The sequence below is a fragment of the Equus caballus genome, chromosome 30 (genome assembly GCF_041296265.1).
Source record: "Equus caballus isolate H_3958 breed thoroughbred chromosome 30, TB-T2T, whole genome shotgun sequence".
In the NCBI taxonomy this organism is placed as follows: domain Eukaryota; kingdom Metazoa; phylum Chordata; class Mammalia; order Perissodactyla; family Equidae; genus Equus; species Equus caballus.
In genome coordinates this window covers 33,065,614-33,086,212 of record NC_091713.1, presented here as the reverse complement: position 1 = coordinate 33,086,212, position 20,599 = coordinate 33,065,614, and the positions used below count along the sequence as shown (strand labels likewise).

At 35.0% G+C, this 20,599-nt stretch overlaps 1 protein-coding gene across 17 annotated transcripts in view; it reads left to right on the top strand.

Annotated features, from left to right (window-relative positions):
* Positions 1-20,599, top strand: part of LOC100146849 (complement factor H) — an 84,088-nt gene that overhangs the window by 27,286 nt on the left and 36,203 nt on the right. For 3 of the 17 annotated variants that reach the window (XM_070255827.1, XM_070255826.1, XM_070255825.1), the window contains 2 exons: positions 331-513; positions 968-1,375. In XM_070255827.1, the coding sequence (XP_070111928.1) occupies positions 331-513; positions 968-1,188 (404 nt within the window). In that variant the 3' untranslated portion in view covers positions 1,189-1,375. Of the gene's footprint in view, positions 1-330; positions 514-967; positions 8,016-17,901; positions 18,097-18,527; positions 18,768-20,599 lie in introns of those variants that run through there. The other 14 variants (XM_023632611.2, XM_070255811.1, XM_070255816.1 and 11 more) reach the window with 11 other exon arrangements.

Here is a 20,599-nt window from a genome sequence, read left to right as displayed (position 1 = left end):
GTAGTATGTTGTGTAAAGAACAAGAAACATTCTTTTTTATCTTATCTATCCTTCTGTCTAGCATACATTCACTAAGGTAAAAATTTTTTAATACTAAAATACTGTAAAATGAACATATTTGTTAACACTTTATGTGTGCTTTCATGTAGGGTAAAGGAATGGCTTAAAAATGTAACTCACTTTAAGTGATTCAAATGTCTTCAATGAACGATTTCCTGTCATCAGATATCATAAATCTTGTTATTACATATTGTGCTATGTTTTTATTTGCTTTATTTTAACCTGTGTTTTTCTTTAGTCTTTCAATAAATCAAATCATATTCTTTTTAGTCTCTAAAGGAACATGTGGTCCCCCTCCACCGATTGACAATGGAGACATTACCACATTCCCATTACCAGCATATCCTCCAGGATCAACAGTTGAGTATCAATGCCAGTTCCTCCACCAACTTCAGGGAAACAGGATTATAACATGTAGGAATGGAGAGTGGTCAAAGCCACCAAAATGCTTAGGTAAATATTTTAATATTCTCATGGGTCCTGAGAAAACCCATGTAATAACTATGATGTTTTGCTGTTTATAACAGAATTCTCAGAGATTAACAACCAAGCATTCTGTTAAATGCTTGCTACCAAATATTAATGTGTGAGGAAATAAAGTTTGAAAAATTCTTGTTGAAGCAACAACAGCAACTAAACATTCTTTAATGAAAGCTCTTCATATATTGATATTACGATTCTTAGATTATAACCTTTAGTTTTCACACATTAAACATAGTACCTCATTTTTACATCATTAATTGTTTAAAATGGTTTAAATCTACATGCTGGATTTTCAATGAGTTGGTTTATAAAAGGTTTTAAGAATGAAGCCCTGGACTAGCTTGGAAAATTCTATTTGAGTTAGAATTTTTGTGTACAATATTTGTATATCTCTTAATGTGTTCATTTTTTTTTTTGCCTTCAGATGCATGTGTAATATCAGAAGAAAAGATGGAAAAACATAACATAGAACTACGATGGAGGGATGAGAAAAAAGTTTATTCTAGAACAGGGGATGTTGTTGAATTTGTTTGTAAACCTGGATATCGTAGAAAGAGAGACTCCACAGAATTTCGAGCAACCTGTCAGGAAGGAAAACTGGAGTATCCCACCTGTGAAAGACAGAGATTTAACACGCATTCATAAAATCCTCATGTGTGCATTTATTCAGAATTTGTCATTATTAATCCAATTCTTCTCAAGTCATTCCTTCAAGTATTGTTTAACTCATTTTGACTCATACATCATAATTTGTGTTAAATATTACGTAGACAATGTTAGACACCAATGAATCACTTCTAAAAGGACCTCATTAAAACTTGGCTAACCAAAATGCTCTGTGTCCTGTTCATCAAATATCTATGGCCAGAAACTAGATGCAATCACTGCAGTGCCTGCTTCCATCCATCCTTCTCCCAACTTTCTCAAAGCCTCTCCATAACTTCTGAGGCTTTCTGAGACTCTCTATGTCAGAGGAAATGGAACAAAAAAGGCTAGTCACCATCTTCAAAATAAAATTACTTCACAAACATATAAAAACCAAACTGTCATACCTATGTTAGTAATAAGATGTAAGTAGTTATTACTCACATTGCTTACTTCTCAATAGATAAACATACCAAAAAATGGTGAAATGCATGATCTTCTACAAGACGTCTATGTAGCACACATCATAATTCAAACAAATTATAAAAGAGGAATTAGGATCTATTTGAGTGCACAGCTATTATACCATACATGCATATCATACATAGTGCATATCATACATGAAACATGATAAAGAATCCAATATCAGGTATAAACACACACACACAGACACACACACACACAGTAGGCTTTGAGCACTGAAAATGTTTATAGAACAAACATTCACAGGAAGTACAATAAAATATTTACCATAACTAGAGTTGAATTTAGAGATAATAGGAGTAAGAGTTGATGTTTAACTCTTTATACTTCGCTATATTCTCCAATTTTTCGATCTTTAACATATATCACCTTTGAACCACAAGAATATGTTGTTTAGAAATTAAAGATACAGAAAAAGTAAAACAATGCATGTTGAGAACTATAAAGATCTCTTTGGCGATGATCTTTAGATCTAATGACTTTTTCATGATTTTGCTGGTATAGAGAATTTTGGAAACATTTAACCACAAGAGTCTGAAATATGATTTTTATGTTTTGCATTACAAAGAGCATAATTAATTAAAATTGGTTGACTATAAACATTTTTCACTTCTACAAAAACATGAAAACTTGAAGATGTTAATAAAGATATAAATAATGAAGGCGAAAATATTTTATGGTGATACCTTGTTACTTTGTACTGCATCAAATCAAGTGGCATCCTTAGAATAGAGACCTGGCTGTCACCAAGGAAGCCAATTTATATAAATGTGAATCACTGGTGAGAGTCAATAATCTCACGTTTAAAGAAACATTGTCATAATTGGCAAGTTATCTTTGCTGTTAATGTTAACATTTGTTTATCTACTATTTCTCCAAAACCTTTCAGCTAATTGGTTGTGGAATCTATTTATGACACTTTCATTTAACAATTATTTCATTGTTGGCTGCAAAATGGTGATTTTTAAGATCAATTCTATCATTTTTCTGCATTTATTAATTGTCACTCTTACACAAAGAGGAGTGTTAACTTACCTACTCTGTTTAAATTAGAGTTTAACCTAAAGGATTTGGTAAATCTCTGTTTTGGCTCTTTAATTTCCAATTTTTGGAATGAGGATTTGATGTGTATGAGGATTTGATGATATGTTCTAATGACATGGATGAATCAGAAGTGATGGTTGGAGAATGGAAGTCTCTGGTTGAGACGTCAGTGATGGTGCACTTTGTGGTCACAAAGTCTATTATGTGATCATGTGAGAAGGGATTGGTTGTGGTGGAAAAGAAGGAAAGGGTGGCACAAACTGAGAGATGAGGATATCGGCTTTTTGGCCACATGGGTCTTGAAGTTCCTGAGAATGGTGACAGGAGTTGAGAAAAGATCAGGAACCAAGTTGAAAAAGAAGAAAACATTGGGAATTTAGTAGCTGACCAAAGGGCAATGGTGGATCTAAATAGCGTAAGCTTCAAAGGAACCAGAATCATCTTTCAGGAAAGATGGAGAGAAATACCCTGAAAGTAGTAAAAGCTGTAAAATGAAGCCCACCATCCTGTTTGAGAGGCTTGTGAGGGAAGTGATGTGTTCAGGAGTAGCCACATTTTAGTTAAGATCAAAAAGTAAAGGTAACTCTTTTAAGAGAAGAGCTTTATTAATGCAAGATTTTTGTTCTTTTCACAGACTTTAAAAGATTGGGTTTTGAGATGACATAACATGGAAGAAATCACAAATTTCTTGCAAGCTATTCAAATGGTGATGCATACACCTGGCCTTCCTTATAAGTCAATGTAAACATTCTATCAGTATGTACAGTAAAAAGAAATAGTAAAGCTAATCATGAATGTGTAAGGTGGTTTTGGCTTTCATTATATAACTTCAAGAATCTGACTCTGTATTAAATTTAATATATATATAAAATAAATTGATTTTATATTCATTGTTTCTTCTGTTAATAGTTTTATGCATGTAACAAACTGATATGTCATAAAGTAATTATAACACTGTTATTCATGTCTTATCTTAAAATCTTATATTAGTTTGAAAGTAATCATATTCCTAAAGAGAAAAGAATAGCCTATTACTCCAGTTTTATAGGTAAATTGAGGAATTTTTCTAAAGCAAATGTTGGAAGTCACCCACATGTCCACAAACAGTCAAATGAGGAGATGTTTTGTGGCACATTAGCAGAATGGAACACTATACAGAGAAGGAACTATTTCTACACCTCAAGTCATGGATGAATCTCACAAGCAAAATGTTAAACAAAAGAAGCCAGACATAAAAAGAAAATGCTATAAGATTCGTGATTTAGTGTGAAATCAAGCGGTTAGAAGTGAAGATGGTGTTTAATATTGGGGTTCGGCATAGGCAGTGACTTGGAAGGAAAGTCTGGGCTGCTGGTACATTCTGTTTGTTTGTCTGGGTGCTGCTTTCACGGATGTGCAGTTTGTGAGAATCCATTGACCTGTGCACTTGTGTTACATCTGCTTTTCTCTTAATACGCAGTATTTTAATAAAAAGTTTCCAAGTTAAAATAATAATAGCTCCCATCTCACAGTATTATTTTGTAGTTTAAATTAATACCCAATGGAATCTAAGCTATTAGAGGGCAGCAATTTTACTGTTTTTTCTCTGCTGTGTACCATTTAATCTGTTCTTTTCACTGCTATGTAACCAAGACCAGAACATGTCCAAATACGTAGTGAATACTCACAACATTTCTCATAAATGAATGATAACACAACACAGCGCCCATCTCATCACGTCACCGAATACAAAATCTGTAAACGTTAGATACGACTGTCAATAATATTATCCTCTCATTGTTGGAGACAGTTAAGGTCATTTTTCTCCTTATGCAGTGCAATCAAGAAAACACCCTATTTTAACATCAGGTATCCCTGACCTCATGTTCCTAAGTAAACTCTTCATTTGATCAATGATGGAAAGAAATCAATGGTCACAATGAACTTTACTCTATGGACTAACAATTGGGAATTGGTGATGAAAATTTCCCGTTTTTATGTATTCTGAGTTAATTATTTATGTTCCTACTATGGTGGCTCTTACTGGTTATCATGTCCTTATTGGACTCTGGCAAGAAAAGTATTGTAATGGACACAGTTGTGTTGTTTTAGTATTATTTAAAAATATTTTAAATGAAATGTAGGACTTACTCCAAAGGGACTTAGACAGATGTCGCAAATAATTAACTTTTTCTTCCAGAGTAGTATTGTGTACTTAAAGAGGACTCCCTACTGGTTTAGAATTGTTAACATCTTTACTGAGCGCACCACTGAGGATGAGGTCAAAAGACTTGGTGTTCATCATCTTATTAATCATCTCAGGAGAACTCTAGGCAGAACGTAAAATTAATTCTTGGTATTATTTATGCTCTAAAAAATGTAAGCAGAAATTCCAACACTCATTTAACTTGAGTTTTTAACATGCCCTTTCACTTGGGCATGTCAATTTTATATGAAACATGCTTCTTGTAAATAAAATTTGTTACAATATGTAGACAGACTTTTACCTTTGGGTGAAGCTAGTAAATTATCCTTATAGTTACATAACTTAGAAAAAGAAAGCAAGACAAAAAATCTTTTGTATAGATAGGTGTGGGGAGATAAGAACTGGGATCTAGGTACTTTAAAGGATTATCAGGTTAACAGTACTGCCATTTAGAAGTTGTGTGTTGACCTTAATTCTCGTTTCACACTGGAATGCACTCCTAACACTGACAAAGCTTGTACAATTTTAATTTCCTGTTCATAGAGTGAGAGCTTAATGTGGGAAATTTGAAAAAGAAAAAACCATAAATCATTGGCAAGATTTTCGACTCTCAGCACTATGGTTTTTATCCTCATGATTTATTCATTGGTTGAAGTCATTAATTAGTCATTAGTAGGAAGGCCAGTAATTGATTATGCAAACAGGACACTTTTGAGAGTGAAGGGACTCTATGAATAATTATGTGAGACAACAGGTGTAAATCACGACTGTCGAGAGGAACAATACCTGTGGACTCCCTGAGTATTAGAAATCTTAGCCAGAATGCCTAGGGCTGAGGTGAGTGTGAGAGTGACGGGGGCAGTGTATTCGTGTGGGTTACTTAGTGACAGTCATCAGTGTTTTTAGGGTGTAGGGATCAGAAACCAGGCATGTCATGAAGGGTCAGCAAGAGTGAATATACAAAGTAGGACATCACAGCAATAAGGCTTTTCTAGAATAAACACCTTAGGGGATTTGGGGAAATAAAACATTCTATGGATTATCATTGTCTTTTAGCTGAATAGTTTACAAGAAAATTTCTACCAAAAAAGGCTCTGCAATTAAAATTATGAAACTGAAATAAATAGAATTCATCTTCCTTGACACACTTCATTCTACAATAAGATAATTTTTGTATGAATAGTTTCCTTTGGTTTTGCTTTTCTGTCTAAATAGGGGAAAACCATCGGCTATGATTATCTATTATTAATCCTATGAAGACATTGCAATCTTCTAGCTAATTTTGTAGTTATTTATGATTATAATCTTATTTCATATAAACAAAAAAATGTGCACTGCTTGAAGACAGGGCCCAGGATCTCCTATCCCCATGCTTTCTCCCACCCCAATCAGGAACCTGAGGGGCAAGGATTGGGATAAACACACTTCTCATTTCATGGCATGCAATCATCATTGACCTATGAAAGGTGTCATTTTTCCTTTATTTATGCATTTCCCCCTTTTATCTTTGACTCTGGATTCCATCTCCCCTACCACCAAACAGGGGCCCACTATAATGTGTTTATATATTCTTACATCTGTAAACGTCTTTGTAAACGGTCTTGTTTTGTGTGTTTTACATTCACATAAAGGAAAATTTAAAATAGTCTTTATCTCATTGTTTCGCTTAACTTGCTACGGTTCATTAAACCTATTTCCATGTTGCTGACTCTATTTTGTTGCATTCAACTGGGGCATAGGGCTTCATATATGTCAGTTATCCTCCCTCCTAAAGGTGGACACAGAGTTACCTCTAATTTCCTCTTAACCACAGGAAACTCTGAAATGAATCCTGTCCCATAATCACTTTATTTCTTTGAGAATTTCTTTGGCCTGTGTGTACTCACATGTGGGATTACTGGGTCAATATTTCTTCTCGATTTCATGATTTGTGTGTCATTAGGACTTTCCTTGGTTTTATGCCTTTTTATAGCTGATTTGTGGGAGCTCTTTGTAGAGTACGCATTTTAACTTCTTCTCGAATTTTGCCTTTGCAAATTTCTTCTTCCAAAATGTTCTGTGTTTTGTCAGCAATGCTTTTCACTGATTTTGATGTAATCAAATTCATCAACTTTTGCCTTGTAGTTTCTACTTCTCATCCCACAAGCCCCAGATCACACAATAGCAATGGTTCGTTTGTAACTGTAAAACATGGAGCCCCTAAGGTCATAAAGTTGCAATTTTTAAATGTTATACTCAAATGTACCAATTAGATTTCACTACAACTGTTCTGCTATTTTCCACATTTAATGGGTCGTTTATATGCAGTGGTACATTTCCCTACGCAGTATTTCTAATTGTTTCTTCTTTATAACCATTTATTCCTGCTCTATATTACCAGTATCTTCCTATATCTAAGAACACTAATTATGCAAATTTTCATTTCTCAGTTGATCTGTTCCATGAATTGTGCTCCATGTGGTATTGCCTTTCTTTCTTTGTGGTTGAAATTCATTGTGGTCCTTACATTTCCTATTCCTTTTTTCTCATGAATCATGGTTCCCAAGACATATCAGCTACCTTCACAGGTAATGTGCCTCTCCTGATGAAGGAGGGACATGGCCCAGGACAGGGAGTCTTAGAAGCAACAAGCTAGGATTGGCCACTCATTTGCTGCCCCTCCCTGAGCCAACATGTCTCTCATGGAGAGTCCTTGTGTATTCACCACCACACTGCTGTTTTTTTAGTCTTGTCCTTATATACCCCTGGTGGTATGGGTAAGGTAAATGGTGAGAAGGTTTTATGTCAGTTTTGGAGCCAGTCTACTACTGTTCTTAAAGGAAGTTGTACAAGTACATATCAGAGAATGTATTCCAGAAATTATTGTGAAACCACTTACAGGAATTGAGATTTCACAAAGCTCTTTGAACTTCATATTTACTAGGGGACCTCACTTAACTTCCTTCTTGGTAGTGCACTTAAATTACGTCACACTTGATAACTGCCAACGAAGCTGATATAAAACCCAAACAGCTCAAGTGGAATCTATGCATTAATATGCCCTTGGTAATATCTAACATGCTGTTCCTAATCAACGTCATCGTCACCTTCTGGGTTTCTGGTGTTCATGGACAAGGTAAGTTGGAAACAAGTCTGAACTCTCAGCTTCCCTCTTAAATTAACTTCATGTCGGACCTAGTTTCATGTGTCTTTTCTTTTTAATGAATCAAGTAGCAGGAATAGTCTGCATTGTGACATGATAATAGAGAATAGCTTTATAGGAAAATTAGCTTATATTTATCTATGGGAAAATTAAAATAAATTATATTTTCTCTGTTTCCTGATTTCCACTGAGAAAGAACTGAATATTTATGGAGATCTGTGACTACGCTCACACAACTTTAGGAAATAGGTCACCAGAAAAGCTATAATCTGACTTCAGAATGTACGGAGGTTTATATTTTTAATTCAAGGAAACCTTTGGGAGTGACGGTTATTTTCATAATCTTGCTGGTGATCGTGTCATGGATTCATATTTGAAAACTCATTAAATCAGTCATTTCAAATTTATCCAGTTTACTATATTTCAATTATACTTTAGTAAAGCTGTCAAAAGTCTTTAACATAATCAGTTTAATATTTAAAAATTACCTGCAGATAAAAAGGAATATATATATTTCAAGAAAAAGTAGAATATATATTTTTGTGTTTATATTTAAATTTAAAAATTATTATGGTATTATTGGCTTATAACATTGCATAAAGTTCAGATGTACATTATTATATTTCAGTTTCTGTACAGACTGCGTTGTGTTCACCACCAATAGTCTAATTTTTATCTATCATTATATGTATGTGTCCCTTTATCCCTTTAGCTTCCCCCTCGTCCCCTCGGATAACCATTAGTCTGTTTTCCTTATCCATGTGTCATTTATCTTCCACATATGAGTGAAATCATACAGTGTTTGTCTTTCTCTGTCTGGCTTACTTCGATTAGCGTAATACCCTCAAGGTCCTTGCATGTTGTCACAAATGGCAGGATTTTGTCTTTTTTGTGGCTGAGTAGTATTCCATTGTGTGTGTATATGTGTGTGTGTATGTGTATGTGTGTGTGTATGGCATTTTCTCTATCCATTCATCCCTTGAGGGGCACTTGCACTGCTTCCACATCTTGGCTATTGTGAACAGTGCTGCAATGAACATAGAGGTGCATATATCTTTATACATTTATGTTTTCATGTTCTTTGGAAAAATACCCAGTAGTCGAACAGCTAGATGATATGGTATTTCCATTTTTAATTTTTTGAGAACTCTCCATACCTTTATCCATCGTGGCCTCACCAGTTTGCATTCCCACCAGCAGGGTATGAGTGTTCCCTTTCAACACATCCTCTCCAACATTTGTTATTGCTTATCTTGTGGATTATAGCCATTCTGATGGGTGTAAGGAGATATCTCTTTGTGGTTTTGATTTGCATTTCCCTAATAATTAGCAACATTGAACATCTTTTCATATGCCCGTTGGCCACGTGTATATCTTCTTTGGACAAATGTCTGTTCGTATCCTCTGTCCATTTTTCGATCAGCTTGTTTTTTTTTTTTTTGTTATTGAGTTGTATGAGTTCTTTATATATTTCGGAAATTAGTCCCTTGTTGGATATATAAATTGCAAATATTTTCTTCCAGTTGGTGGGTGTCTTTTAATTTTGTTCATGGTTTCCTTTGCATTGCAGACCCTATGTTGTCTGATGTTGTCCCATTTGTTTATTTTTTCCTTTATTTCCCTTGCTTGAGCAGACATTTACTAGAAAAAATGCTGGTAAGACCAATGTCAAAAAGTGTACTGTGTATATTTTCTTCTATGGAGAGAAGGATGATGATTTAGTTTGATGTATAAGAAGTAGAATATGCCTTTGAATTATATACATGGACCTGTCCAGTGTGAAGTTGCAGTTGGACAGGTGGATTTGGATCGCACTGAAGAAGTGATTAGCCTAACAGTGGTAGCTTTTTATCATGGAAGTGTCTTGAATCACACAGAGAATGTGAAGAGGAAAACAACAGAACCAGGAAAATACCCTTGTAGAACCAACTGTGAAGCCTAGATATCCATTCACAAAATACCTGGAGGGTCTCCAGGGAAGATGTTTCTGAAATGGTGTTAAGAATCAGTATGAAGATCTAGAGGAGAATCATTCAGAAATAAAGAACAGGAAGTGCAGATGATAGGAATAAGCTTGATCTGTGTGAAGACAGGACAGAAGGCTATCGTGTTGGTAGGACAGAGAGTGAGCAGAAACGTGGTAGGAGATGAGACCTGGAAGCACGTAGGTCCTGCAAATTAAGAAGAGCAGAGGAAGAGGAGCCACCAGCAGTAAAATAAGTAAGATAAAATAGTGCTGTTCAGACAGAGAAGGAGAACATAAGGACGTGAGGCATTGGAGAACTTCAAGGAGTCAGTGATCAACGGTGTCAAATATCACAGGTTTATATCTATGCAGTTTAACAAGTAATTAAGGAGCCAGTAATACACAGCACTCACTGTGATATGTGGACTACAGAGAGTTTTGGATTTGGACATTGGAGGACACTGGTGACATTTGTCACGTGGCTTTTGGTAGAAGCCTCAGGTCCATATCACATGGGTGTCTCCATAGGTTGCTTGAATGGCAGTTAACTTTCTCCAGAGCCAGTGATTGGAGAGAGAGAGAGAAGGAAGCCTCTATCCCATTTATGACTTAGTCATATACTGTCACTTCAGCCATACCTGCTCCTCAGAAGTGAGTCACTGAGTCCAGCACACTCAAGGGGAGAGGAATTAGGCTTCCCTTTTTGGAGGGAGCTGTGTTGAAGACATTGTGGAATTTTCTAAAACCATCACGGAACAAAATGCCACTCAATTCAACAGACTGTTTTATTTCTGGGGATGTTTCCTCTGCCCTTTTCCAAGTGTTTTCTGTCTCTACAACTATAATCCTTTTCTTTATATATCACTGTTCATTGTAAAAGTGAACCCACTTAGACTGGATATTGCATGAATGAAAAATGCAATGGATACAAATAACAGGTCAGTGGCCTCGATGTTAATTCTAGGGGTAAGTCCAAAATGAATTTTCAAAACATGAGACCCTTGAAGAGACAGCTATTATCAGTAAGAAACAGCCATCAATATTTATCAGTTATAAGGAAAGTATTTATTTACTTAGTTATAACTGACACATAACATTATATTAGTTCCAGATTTAAAACATAATGATTTGATGTTTGTATATATTGCTAAATGATCACAATAGGAAGTCTAGTTAAAAATCCTACCACACGTTTACACATTTTTCCACTTATGACGACAACTTTTAAGATATACTCCCATAGCAACTTTCAAAAATACAATGCAGATACAACTATAGTCACCATGCTGTGCATTACAGCTCCATGACTTAATTATTTTGTAACTTGAAGGTTTGTACCTCTTGACCACCTTGACCCATCTTGCCTACCTGCCCCCCAACTCCTGCCTCTAGCAACCACCAACTGGTTCTCTGTATCTATGAGTTCGCTTTTTTTGATTCCACATATAAGTGAGACCATCCAGTACCTATCTTTCTCTGCTGGCTTTATTTCACTTAGCATTATGCCCTCTGGTTCCATCCATGCTGTCACAAAAGGCAAGATTTCCTTGTTTTTTATGGCTGAATAATATTCCATTGTCTATATACAGCACATTTTCCTTATTAATTCATCCATCGATGGACACTTACGTTGCTTCCCTGTCTTGGCTACTGTAAATAATGCTGCAATGAACATGGCATTACAGACTCGGATATAGTGATTTCATTCCTTCAGATAAATACCCAGAAGTTAAACTGCTGATCATATGGTAGTTCTATTTTAATTCTTCGAGAAATCTCCATACCGTTTTCCATAGTGGCTACACCAGTTTACATTTCCACCAACAGTTCACAAGGGTTCCCTTTTCCCACATCCCCATCAACACTTGTTATCTCTTTTGTTTGATGATAGCTGTTCTCACAAGTGTGAGGTGATGTCTCATTGTGCTTTAGATTTTAATTTCCCTGATGATGATTGGTGTTGAGCATCTTTTCATGTACATGTTGGCCAGCGATATGGCTTCTTTAAGAAAATGTTCAGATCCTCTGGCCAAATTTTAATTAGATTTTTTTTTACTATTGAATTGTATGAATTCTTTATGTATTTTGGGTATTAATCCCTTATTAGATTTATAATTTGCAAATATTTTCTCCCATTTGGTAGGGAGAATCTCAGTTGTTGATGTTTTCCTTTGATGTACAGAAGATTTTTAGTCTAATATAGTCCCACTCATTTATTTTCAGTTTTTTCTGGCCTTTGCTTTGGATGTCAAATCAAAAAAATCATCTCCACGACTGATGTAAAGGACCTTACCCTCTCTGTTTTCTTCTTGGAGTTTTATGGTTTCAGGTCTTAGTTCAAATCTTTAATCCCCTTTGAGTTTGTTTTGTTTTGTTCAGATTCTTTCTTTTGCATATGGCTGTCCAGTTTTCCCAAAGTCACTTGTTGAAGAGAGTGTCTTTTCCCTACTACATATTCTTGGCTCCTTTGTCATTAGTTAATTGACCTTATATGCATGAGTTTATTTCTGGGCTGTCTATTCTTTTTCACTGATCTATGTGTCTGATTTTATGCCACTATTATACTGTTTTGAGGACTATAGCTTTGAAATATAATTTGAAATTGGAAACAAGAATCCTCCAGCTTTGTTCTTCTTTCATAGGATTGCTTCAACTTTTTGGAGTCTTTTGTGGATCAGAACAAATTTTAGGATTGTTTGCTCTATTTCTGTGAAAAATGCCATTGTAATTTTGAAAGGGGTTGCTATGAATCTGTAGAGGGCTTTGGGTAATATGGAAATTTTACCATCATGAATTCTTCCAATCCATGAGCATGGACTATCTTTCTCTGTGTTTTCTTCAATTTCTTTTATCATTGTCTTATAGTTTTCAACATATAGGTCTTTCATCTCATTAGATAGAGTTATTCATAGGTATTTTAGTCTTTTGATGTAACTGGAATTGAGATTGCTTTCTTAATTTCTCTTTCTGATAATGCATTTTTAGTGTATAGAAATGCAACTGATTTCTGTATATTGATTTCTTATCCTATGAATCTACCAAATTCGTTTAATAGTTCAGACATATTTTTGATGGATTCTTTAGGGTTTTCTGCAGTGTAATACCACGTCATCTGCAAATAATGACAGTTTTGCTTCTTCCTCTCCAATCCGGATGCTTTGTTGCTTTTTCTCACCTAATTGCTGTAGCTAGAACTTCCAATACCATGTTAAATAAAAATGTCAAGCGTGGCTATTCTTGTCTTCTTCTTGATCTTAGAGGAGGCAGCTTTTCACCTGTGTGATGTTGGCTCTGGGCTTAGCGTATATGGCCTTTATTATGTTGAGGTTAATTCCCTCTATACTCACTGTGTTGAGAGTAAAGTAAATGCTGAATTTTGTCAAATCCTTCTTTCTCTATCTATTGAGGTGATCCTATAATTTTTATCCTTAGTTTTGTTAACATGGTATATTGCAGTGATTAATTTGGGAATGTTGAACGATCCTTGCAACCCTGGAATAAATCCCACTTGATCATGGTTTATGATCCTTCTAATGTATTGTTGAATTTGGTTTGCTAACATTTTGTTGAGGACTTTCATGTCTATGTTCATCAAAATGTTGGCCAGTAATTTTCTTTTCTTGTGGTGTCCTTGTTTGGTTTTGGAATCAGTTTGAGACTATGAGTTTGGAAGTGTTCCCTCCTCTTCCACTTTTTTGAAGAGCTGGCATTAATTCTTCCTTAACGTTTGGTAGAATTCACCAGTGAAGTCATCTTGTCCTGGACTCTTTTTTAGGGGAAGTTTTTTTTTTTTTTTTAAAGATTTTATTTTTTTCCTTTTTCTCCCCAAAGCCCCCCGGTACATAGTTGTATATTCTTCATTGTGGGTCCTTCTAGTTGTGGCATGTGGGACGCTGCCTCAGCGTGGTTTGATGAGCAGTGCCATGCCCGCGCCCAGGATTGGAACCAATGAAACACCCGGCCGCCCGCAGCGGAGCCCGCGAACTTAACCACTCAGCCACGGGGTCAGCCCCTGTTTTGGGAAAGTTTTTGATTCCTAATTCGATCTCCTTATTACTGATCAATCTGTTCAGATTTTTTGTTTCTTCCTGATTCAGTCTTGGTTGGTTGTGTGTTTCTAGAAATTTATCTGTTTCTTTTATGTTGTCAAGTTTGGTGGTATAATTGTTCATTGTTGTCTCTTATGATCCTGTGTATTTCTGAGGTATTAGTGAGAATATCTCCTCTTTCACTTCTGGTTTTATTTATTTGAGTCCTCTTTCTTTTTATCTAGTTATTTATTTTTTTGCAGGCAGTGATTTGTCCTGAGCTACCATCTGTTGACAATCTTTTTCCTTTTTTCTTCGCTTTTTACTCCCCCCAAATCCTAGTATATTTGTATGTAGCTGAAGTTCCTTTGGTTCTTCTATGTGGGCTGTCACTACAGTGTGACTCCTGACACATGAGTGGTGGCATAGTTCCACACCTGGGAACTGAACCTGGGCTGCTGAAGCAGAGAGTGCTGAACTTTCATTGCTAGGCCATCAGGCCTGCTCGAGGCCTTTATCTTTTTATCTTGGTGAGTGCATTAATGGTTTGTCAATTTTGTTTATCTTTGCAAAATTCCAGCTCTTAGTTTTCTTGATCTCTTCTATTGCCTTTTTGTCTCTATTTCATTTATTTCCACTCCGATGTTTGTTATCCCCCTCCTTCTGCCAACTTTGGGCTTTGTTTGTTCTTCTCTATATAGTTCCTTGAGATATAAAGTTAGTTTGTTTATTTCCTATTTTTTGTTGTCAATGTAGGCATTTATGGCTTCGACTTCCCTCATAGAAGTGCTTATGCTGCATCCCATAACTTTGGTGTGTTGTGTTTCTATTTTCTTTTGTCTGAAGTTATTTCTTGATTTTGCTTTTGATTTTTATTTTGACCCATTGGTTATTTGGCAGCATGTTGTTTAATGTCCGTATTTATGGATTTTCCATTTTTCTTCTTGTCATTGATTTCTAGTTTCATACCATTGTGGTTGGAAAAGACACTTGATGATTTTAGTTTTCTTAACTATATTAAGACTTGTTTTGTACTTAAATTGTTTTGTGCTTTATCCTGAAGACTGTTCCATGTGCAGTTGAGAAGAATGTGTGTTCTGTGGCCTTTGGATGCAGTGTTCTCTGCATATCTGTTAAGACCATCTGGTCTAATCTGTCATTTAATGTTGATGTTTTCTTATTGATTTTCTGTCTGTAGCATCTATCCATTGATGAAAGTGGAGTATTAAAGTGCCTTACTATTATTGCATTGCTGTCTGTTTCTCCCTCTAGGTCTGTTAATATTTCTTTATACATTTAAATGCTCCTATGTTGGATGCATAGATATTTTCAAATATTATATGTTTTTGTATATTGACCCTTTCATCGTTATGTAATGTCCTTTTTGTCTCTTATTACAGTCTTTGCTTTAAAGTCTACTTTGTCTGATAGAAGCATAGCTACCCAGTCTTTCTTTTGGTTTCCATTTGGAGGGAACATCTTTTTCTGTCCCTTCACTTTCAGTCTGTGTGTGTCCTTATGTCTAAATTGAGTCTCCTATAGGCTGAGTGTGGATGGATCTTGTTCTTTTAATCTATTTAGACACTCTGTGTCTTTTGATTGGAGAATTTAGTCCATTTATGTTTAAAGTAATTATTGATAAGTATGCACTTACTGCCATTTGACATGGTGTTAATTGTTTTCTTGCTGTTTTGTAATTCCTCGCTTGTTTGTATCTTCTCTTGTTCTCTTCCTTTGTGATTCGATGACTTTCTGTTGTAGTATGCTTAGATTCCTTTCTTTTTACTTTTATTTAGCTAACATAGGTTTTCCTTTGTGGTTACCATGTGTCTTATATAAAATATCTTACATTTATAACAGTGTATTTTAACTTGATAACAACTTAAATTTGATTTCCTTCTAAAGTCCTACATTTTTACCCATTTGTGATGTCACAATTTAAGTCTTATCTTGTATACCTCAACAAATGATTGCAGTTATACTTTTACTACTTTTGCCTCTTAATCTTTGTACTAACTTTTTAAGTGATCAACCCAACACCTTTAGAACATTAGATTATTCTGAATTACCTTATATTTACCTTTACTAGTGAAATTTATTCTTTCGTATGTTTTCCTGTTACTGATTAGCACTGTTTCATGGCAGCTTAATGAAGTCCTTTTAACATTTCTTATAAATGACGGCTAGTGGTGATGAGCTCCTCTAGCTTTTGTTTGTCTGGACAATTCTTTAGCTGTCCTTCAATTCTGATGGACAACTTTTCTAAGTAGAGTATTATTGTTGGCAGCTTTTTTTCTTTCTGTGGTTTGAATATATTGTGCTATTCCTTTCTGGCATGCAAAGTCTGTGCTGAAAAGTCTGCTTATAGTCTAATGCAGGTTCACTTGTACAACAAGTTTTTTTCACTTGTGACTTTTACAGTTCTCTTCTTGTCTTTGACATTTGGTGTTTTAAATATAAGGTGTGTTGGTTTGGTTCTCTTTGGGTTCAACTTATGTGGAGCTCTCTCTGCTTCCTGAAAGTGGATACTGTTTCCTTTTCCAGGGTAGGGAAGTCTTCCACCATTATTCCTGTGGAATTTTCTGCCCCTTTCTCCTTCTCTTTTCCTCCTGGGACTCTTATTATGTGAATGTTTGTCTGCTTTTTGTTTCCCATAAGTCCCATCAGCTATCTTCACTCTTTTTCATTCTTCTATTTTTTCTATTCTTTTTTTTTTTTTTTTTTGCTGTTCTAAGTGGGTGAATTCCATTACCCTGTCTTTGACTTCACTGATCCTTTCTTCTGCTTTATCTACTCTGATATTGAATCCTTTTATTGTATTTTTCCATTTAGTTATTGTATTTCTCAGCTCTGTGACTTCTATTTGGTACTTTCTTATCTTTAGTACCTCTTTGAGGAAGACGTTAGTATATGCAAGGATCCAAACTTTATAGTCCACATAATGAGTGTGTTGAAACAATTTGAACAATTTCTCCAATAAAACAAAAAAGGAAATTGATCACTACATGAACAACATGTGCTTAAACATAAATGTTAAAAGTATTTAATAGATTAAATCAACAAATTGTAATTATAGTATATCTCATTTAAAAGTATTTATAAGACATCTTAACAAGCATCTCATTCTCCAATAAAATTAGAAATAAGCAATCAAATGTTTACTATAATCTTAACTAATTGGAACTTAAGAAATATTCCTACTTCATTTCTCTAGTTAAAGACAGAAAGGGAAACTTGCCTCAATGACTGATTGGAGGCATGAATAAGAATGTTATTTTTCTGTCTGAAGTGATCAATGGAAAATTTTTGTTCTTCTCTCTGCCTCTCACGTTGTTTCCAATAAGTAGAAAACAAACTAATGAATGTTAATCCAAAAAAACCCCACCACACCAAAAATCCTCACTCTCATCCTACATTGAGTTGGTCTGAGAAGAAAAGACAGGGCTCTGATTTCTGATGAGAATGGGAAAAATAGGAAAAGAAGACAGATGAGCTGAGTGATAAAACCAGTACTTCCATCTCTCAACCAAGATGCTCATTGAATCAACCAGGGCTAGGATGCATGTACTCAAGGAAAAGTCATTAAATGAGTCTGTACAGTTTTCTTCCGGAGAGTCTTAATATAAGTTTATATATCGTATGACACACAAGCCATAATTTTATCTTCTTTACCGAAGAATTCCCTATATACCTCAGTCATCTGAATTTTATAACTTTTCTTGTCCTAGAAACTCTAGTGCAATGAGTGTAAATATACTAGTAAGAGAATATAATTCATCAAAGAAATAATTCATCTCTAGTTTGATTTTTTTACTAAGATAAAACATTTATTTATACTAATTTTGTTATGTTTTTATATTGCAAGTGAAGCCTTGTGATTTTCCAGAAATAAAACATGGATATCTATATGATGAACGTTATTATAAACCATACTTTCCAGTGCCTATAGGAAAATATTATTACTATTACTGTAATCAAAATTTTTTGACTCCTTCAAACTATCGCGGGGGTTATATTTATTGCAGAGCAGAAGGATGGTCACCAGCAGTACCATGCCTCAGTAAGTAAACCTCTTTATAATTGTATGTGTAGAGATATTTCAAAGAGTGGAGAGAGAAAAACACATAGGGGAATAGAACTAAGTTTTACATGAAAAAAATAAGGCCAAAGATGAATTCTATGGCCAAAATGACCAGTATAGATCTTTCCTTTCAGAAGGAGATTTTCATGAAAATCACATGAGAGATAAAGATAGAGACTTCACAGGAATATCTATATCTTTTATACATATTTTAGTCATAAAACTGAAAGTAAATAATGTTGACTATTAATTTTTCTTTTTAAAAAAATGGTAATAACGTTAGTTTTTCTTAAGTTCTATATTACTTTTGGATGCTTATTCATTTCAATTTAAATATTGCAAACAAAGTTGGTAATTTGGTATTTTTGCCAAATGTATGGGTTCTTAAAAGTTTTATTTATGATCCTTAGGACAATGTACTTCTACTCACTTGGAAAATGGAAAGTTTCCATATTGGGGAAGAACATATTTACAGGGTGAATCTGTAAAAGTGGAATGCTATTCTGGCTATAGTCTTCCAGATCAGCAGAGCTTAATGACATGTACAGAGAATGGCTGGTCCCCTCCTCCCAGATGCATCCGTGTTGGTAAGTAAACTGATCTGAGATCCCAATACGTTTATGATTTGCAAAGACACATCTACATTAATTGTGACAAAATGTTTATCTCGACTTCTTCTTTTGCCAATGGGCCTATTTGATTTTATTGTTTCCAAGTGTGTACGAATGGATATAAAAGATTCTTGATACATATGTAGCAAAATAAATGAGCCTACTGATAGACATTAGTCAAGAAAACAGTCAAAGAATCAGGAAACCAATGAGGCACAAACCATGAAAAGAAACCAACAGAAATTCTGGAACTGAAAAATACAATGAATGTAATGAAAAATACAATCAGAGCATCAACAACAGATTTTACCAAACAGGAGAAAGCATATGTCAAGTAGAAGACAGCTTATTTGAAAGGTTCCAGTCAGAGGAGAACAAAAGAAAAAGAACCACGTTCAAGAGTGACGAGAGCTTACATGAATTATGGGAGTTTCTGAAGGGAAACGTTTTAGGCCTTGAGAAGGTCCCAGACTGAGAAGACTTGGAGAAAGGGGCAGTAAGTTTATATAAAGAAATAATTGCTGAGGCCTTACCAAATCTGAGAGAAGATATGGACTATCAAAATCAAGAAGCTCACAAATCCCTAAACAGATTTAGCAAAAGCATCATTTACAAAACTTACTAATAAAAATGGCACAACCAAAGACAGAATTTTGAAATCAGCAAGAGAAAAAAGAAAAACCCACATACAAGGGAACCCACATAATGATATCAGGAGATTCATCAACAGAAACCCTGACACCAGAAGAGAGTAGGATGATACATTGAAAGCGATGAAATTAAAAACCAAATTAAAAAAAACCCTGCCAACCAAGAGTACTTTACCCAGAAAAGCTGTCTTACAGAAAGGAAGGAGACATAAAGATGTCACCAGACAATTCAAGGCTGAGGAAATTCCTCAACACTAGACCTGCCTCGCAAGAAATGCTAAAAGGAGTTCTTCAAGTTGAAATGAAAAGACATTATTTACTAACATAAAAACGTTTAAAGATAAATCAGATACTGGTAAAGGTAAACAGATAGTCACACTTAGAATACTTAAATACTCTAGTATGGTGGTGTAAAAGACACTTATTTCCAATAGAATGATCAAAGTACAGAAGTTTTAAAAATAATTATAGCTACAATAATTTGCTAATGGATACTCCATATAAAAATATGTAAATTGTGACAAAATATGTGGAGAGGAGTAAGAGGTTAGAGTTCGTGCGTGCAAACAAGGTGACTTTGCCATCAGCTTAAACTTATCTATGATATGTATGTTAGTTTCATGTAAACCACAAAGCAAATCCCATTGTAGATTCAGAAAAGATAACGAGGAAGAAATCAAGGTGTAGCACTATGGAAAGTCATTAATTCACAAAGGAAGGCAGCAAGAGAAAGGGAAAGGAGCATTGGAACTACAAAGAAGCTAGAAAACAATTAATTGGATGGCATTAGTAAGTCCTTACCTATCAATGATTATTCTGAATGTAAGTGAATTAAATTATCCACCCAAAAGATATAGAGGGATGAATGGATAAAAAATAAAAGACACAACTATGCCCCACCTACAAGCCTCACTTCAGCTCTGAGGACACAGATGTGCTGAAAGTAAAGGGACGGGATAAGACACTCCGTGCAAACGGAAACCAGAAGAGCCCGGGGGGAGGTAAACTTATATCAGAGAAATAGACTTTAAGTCAAATAGTAACAAGACACAGAGAAGCCATTATACAATGATGGAGGGGCCAAATCCTCAAAAGAATTGTAAACGTGTATGCATCCAACTTTGGAGCACATAAAAATATTAAGCAAATACTGACATATCTGAGGGCAGAAATAGACAGCTATACAATAATAGTAGGAGAATTCAATACCTCACTTTCAAC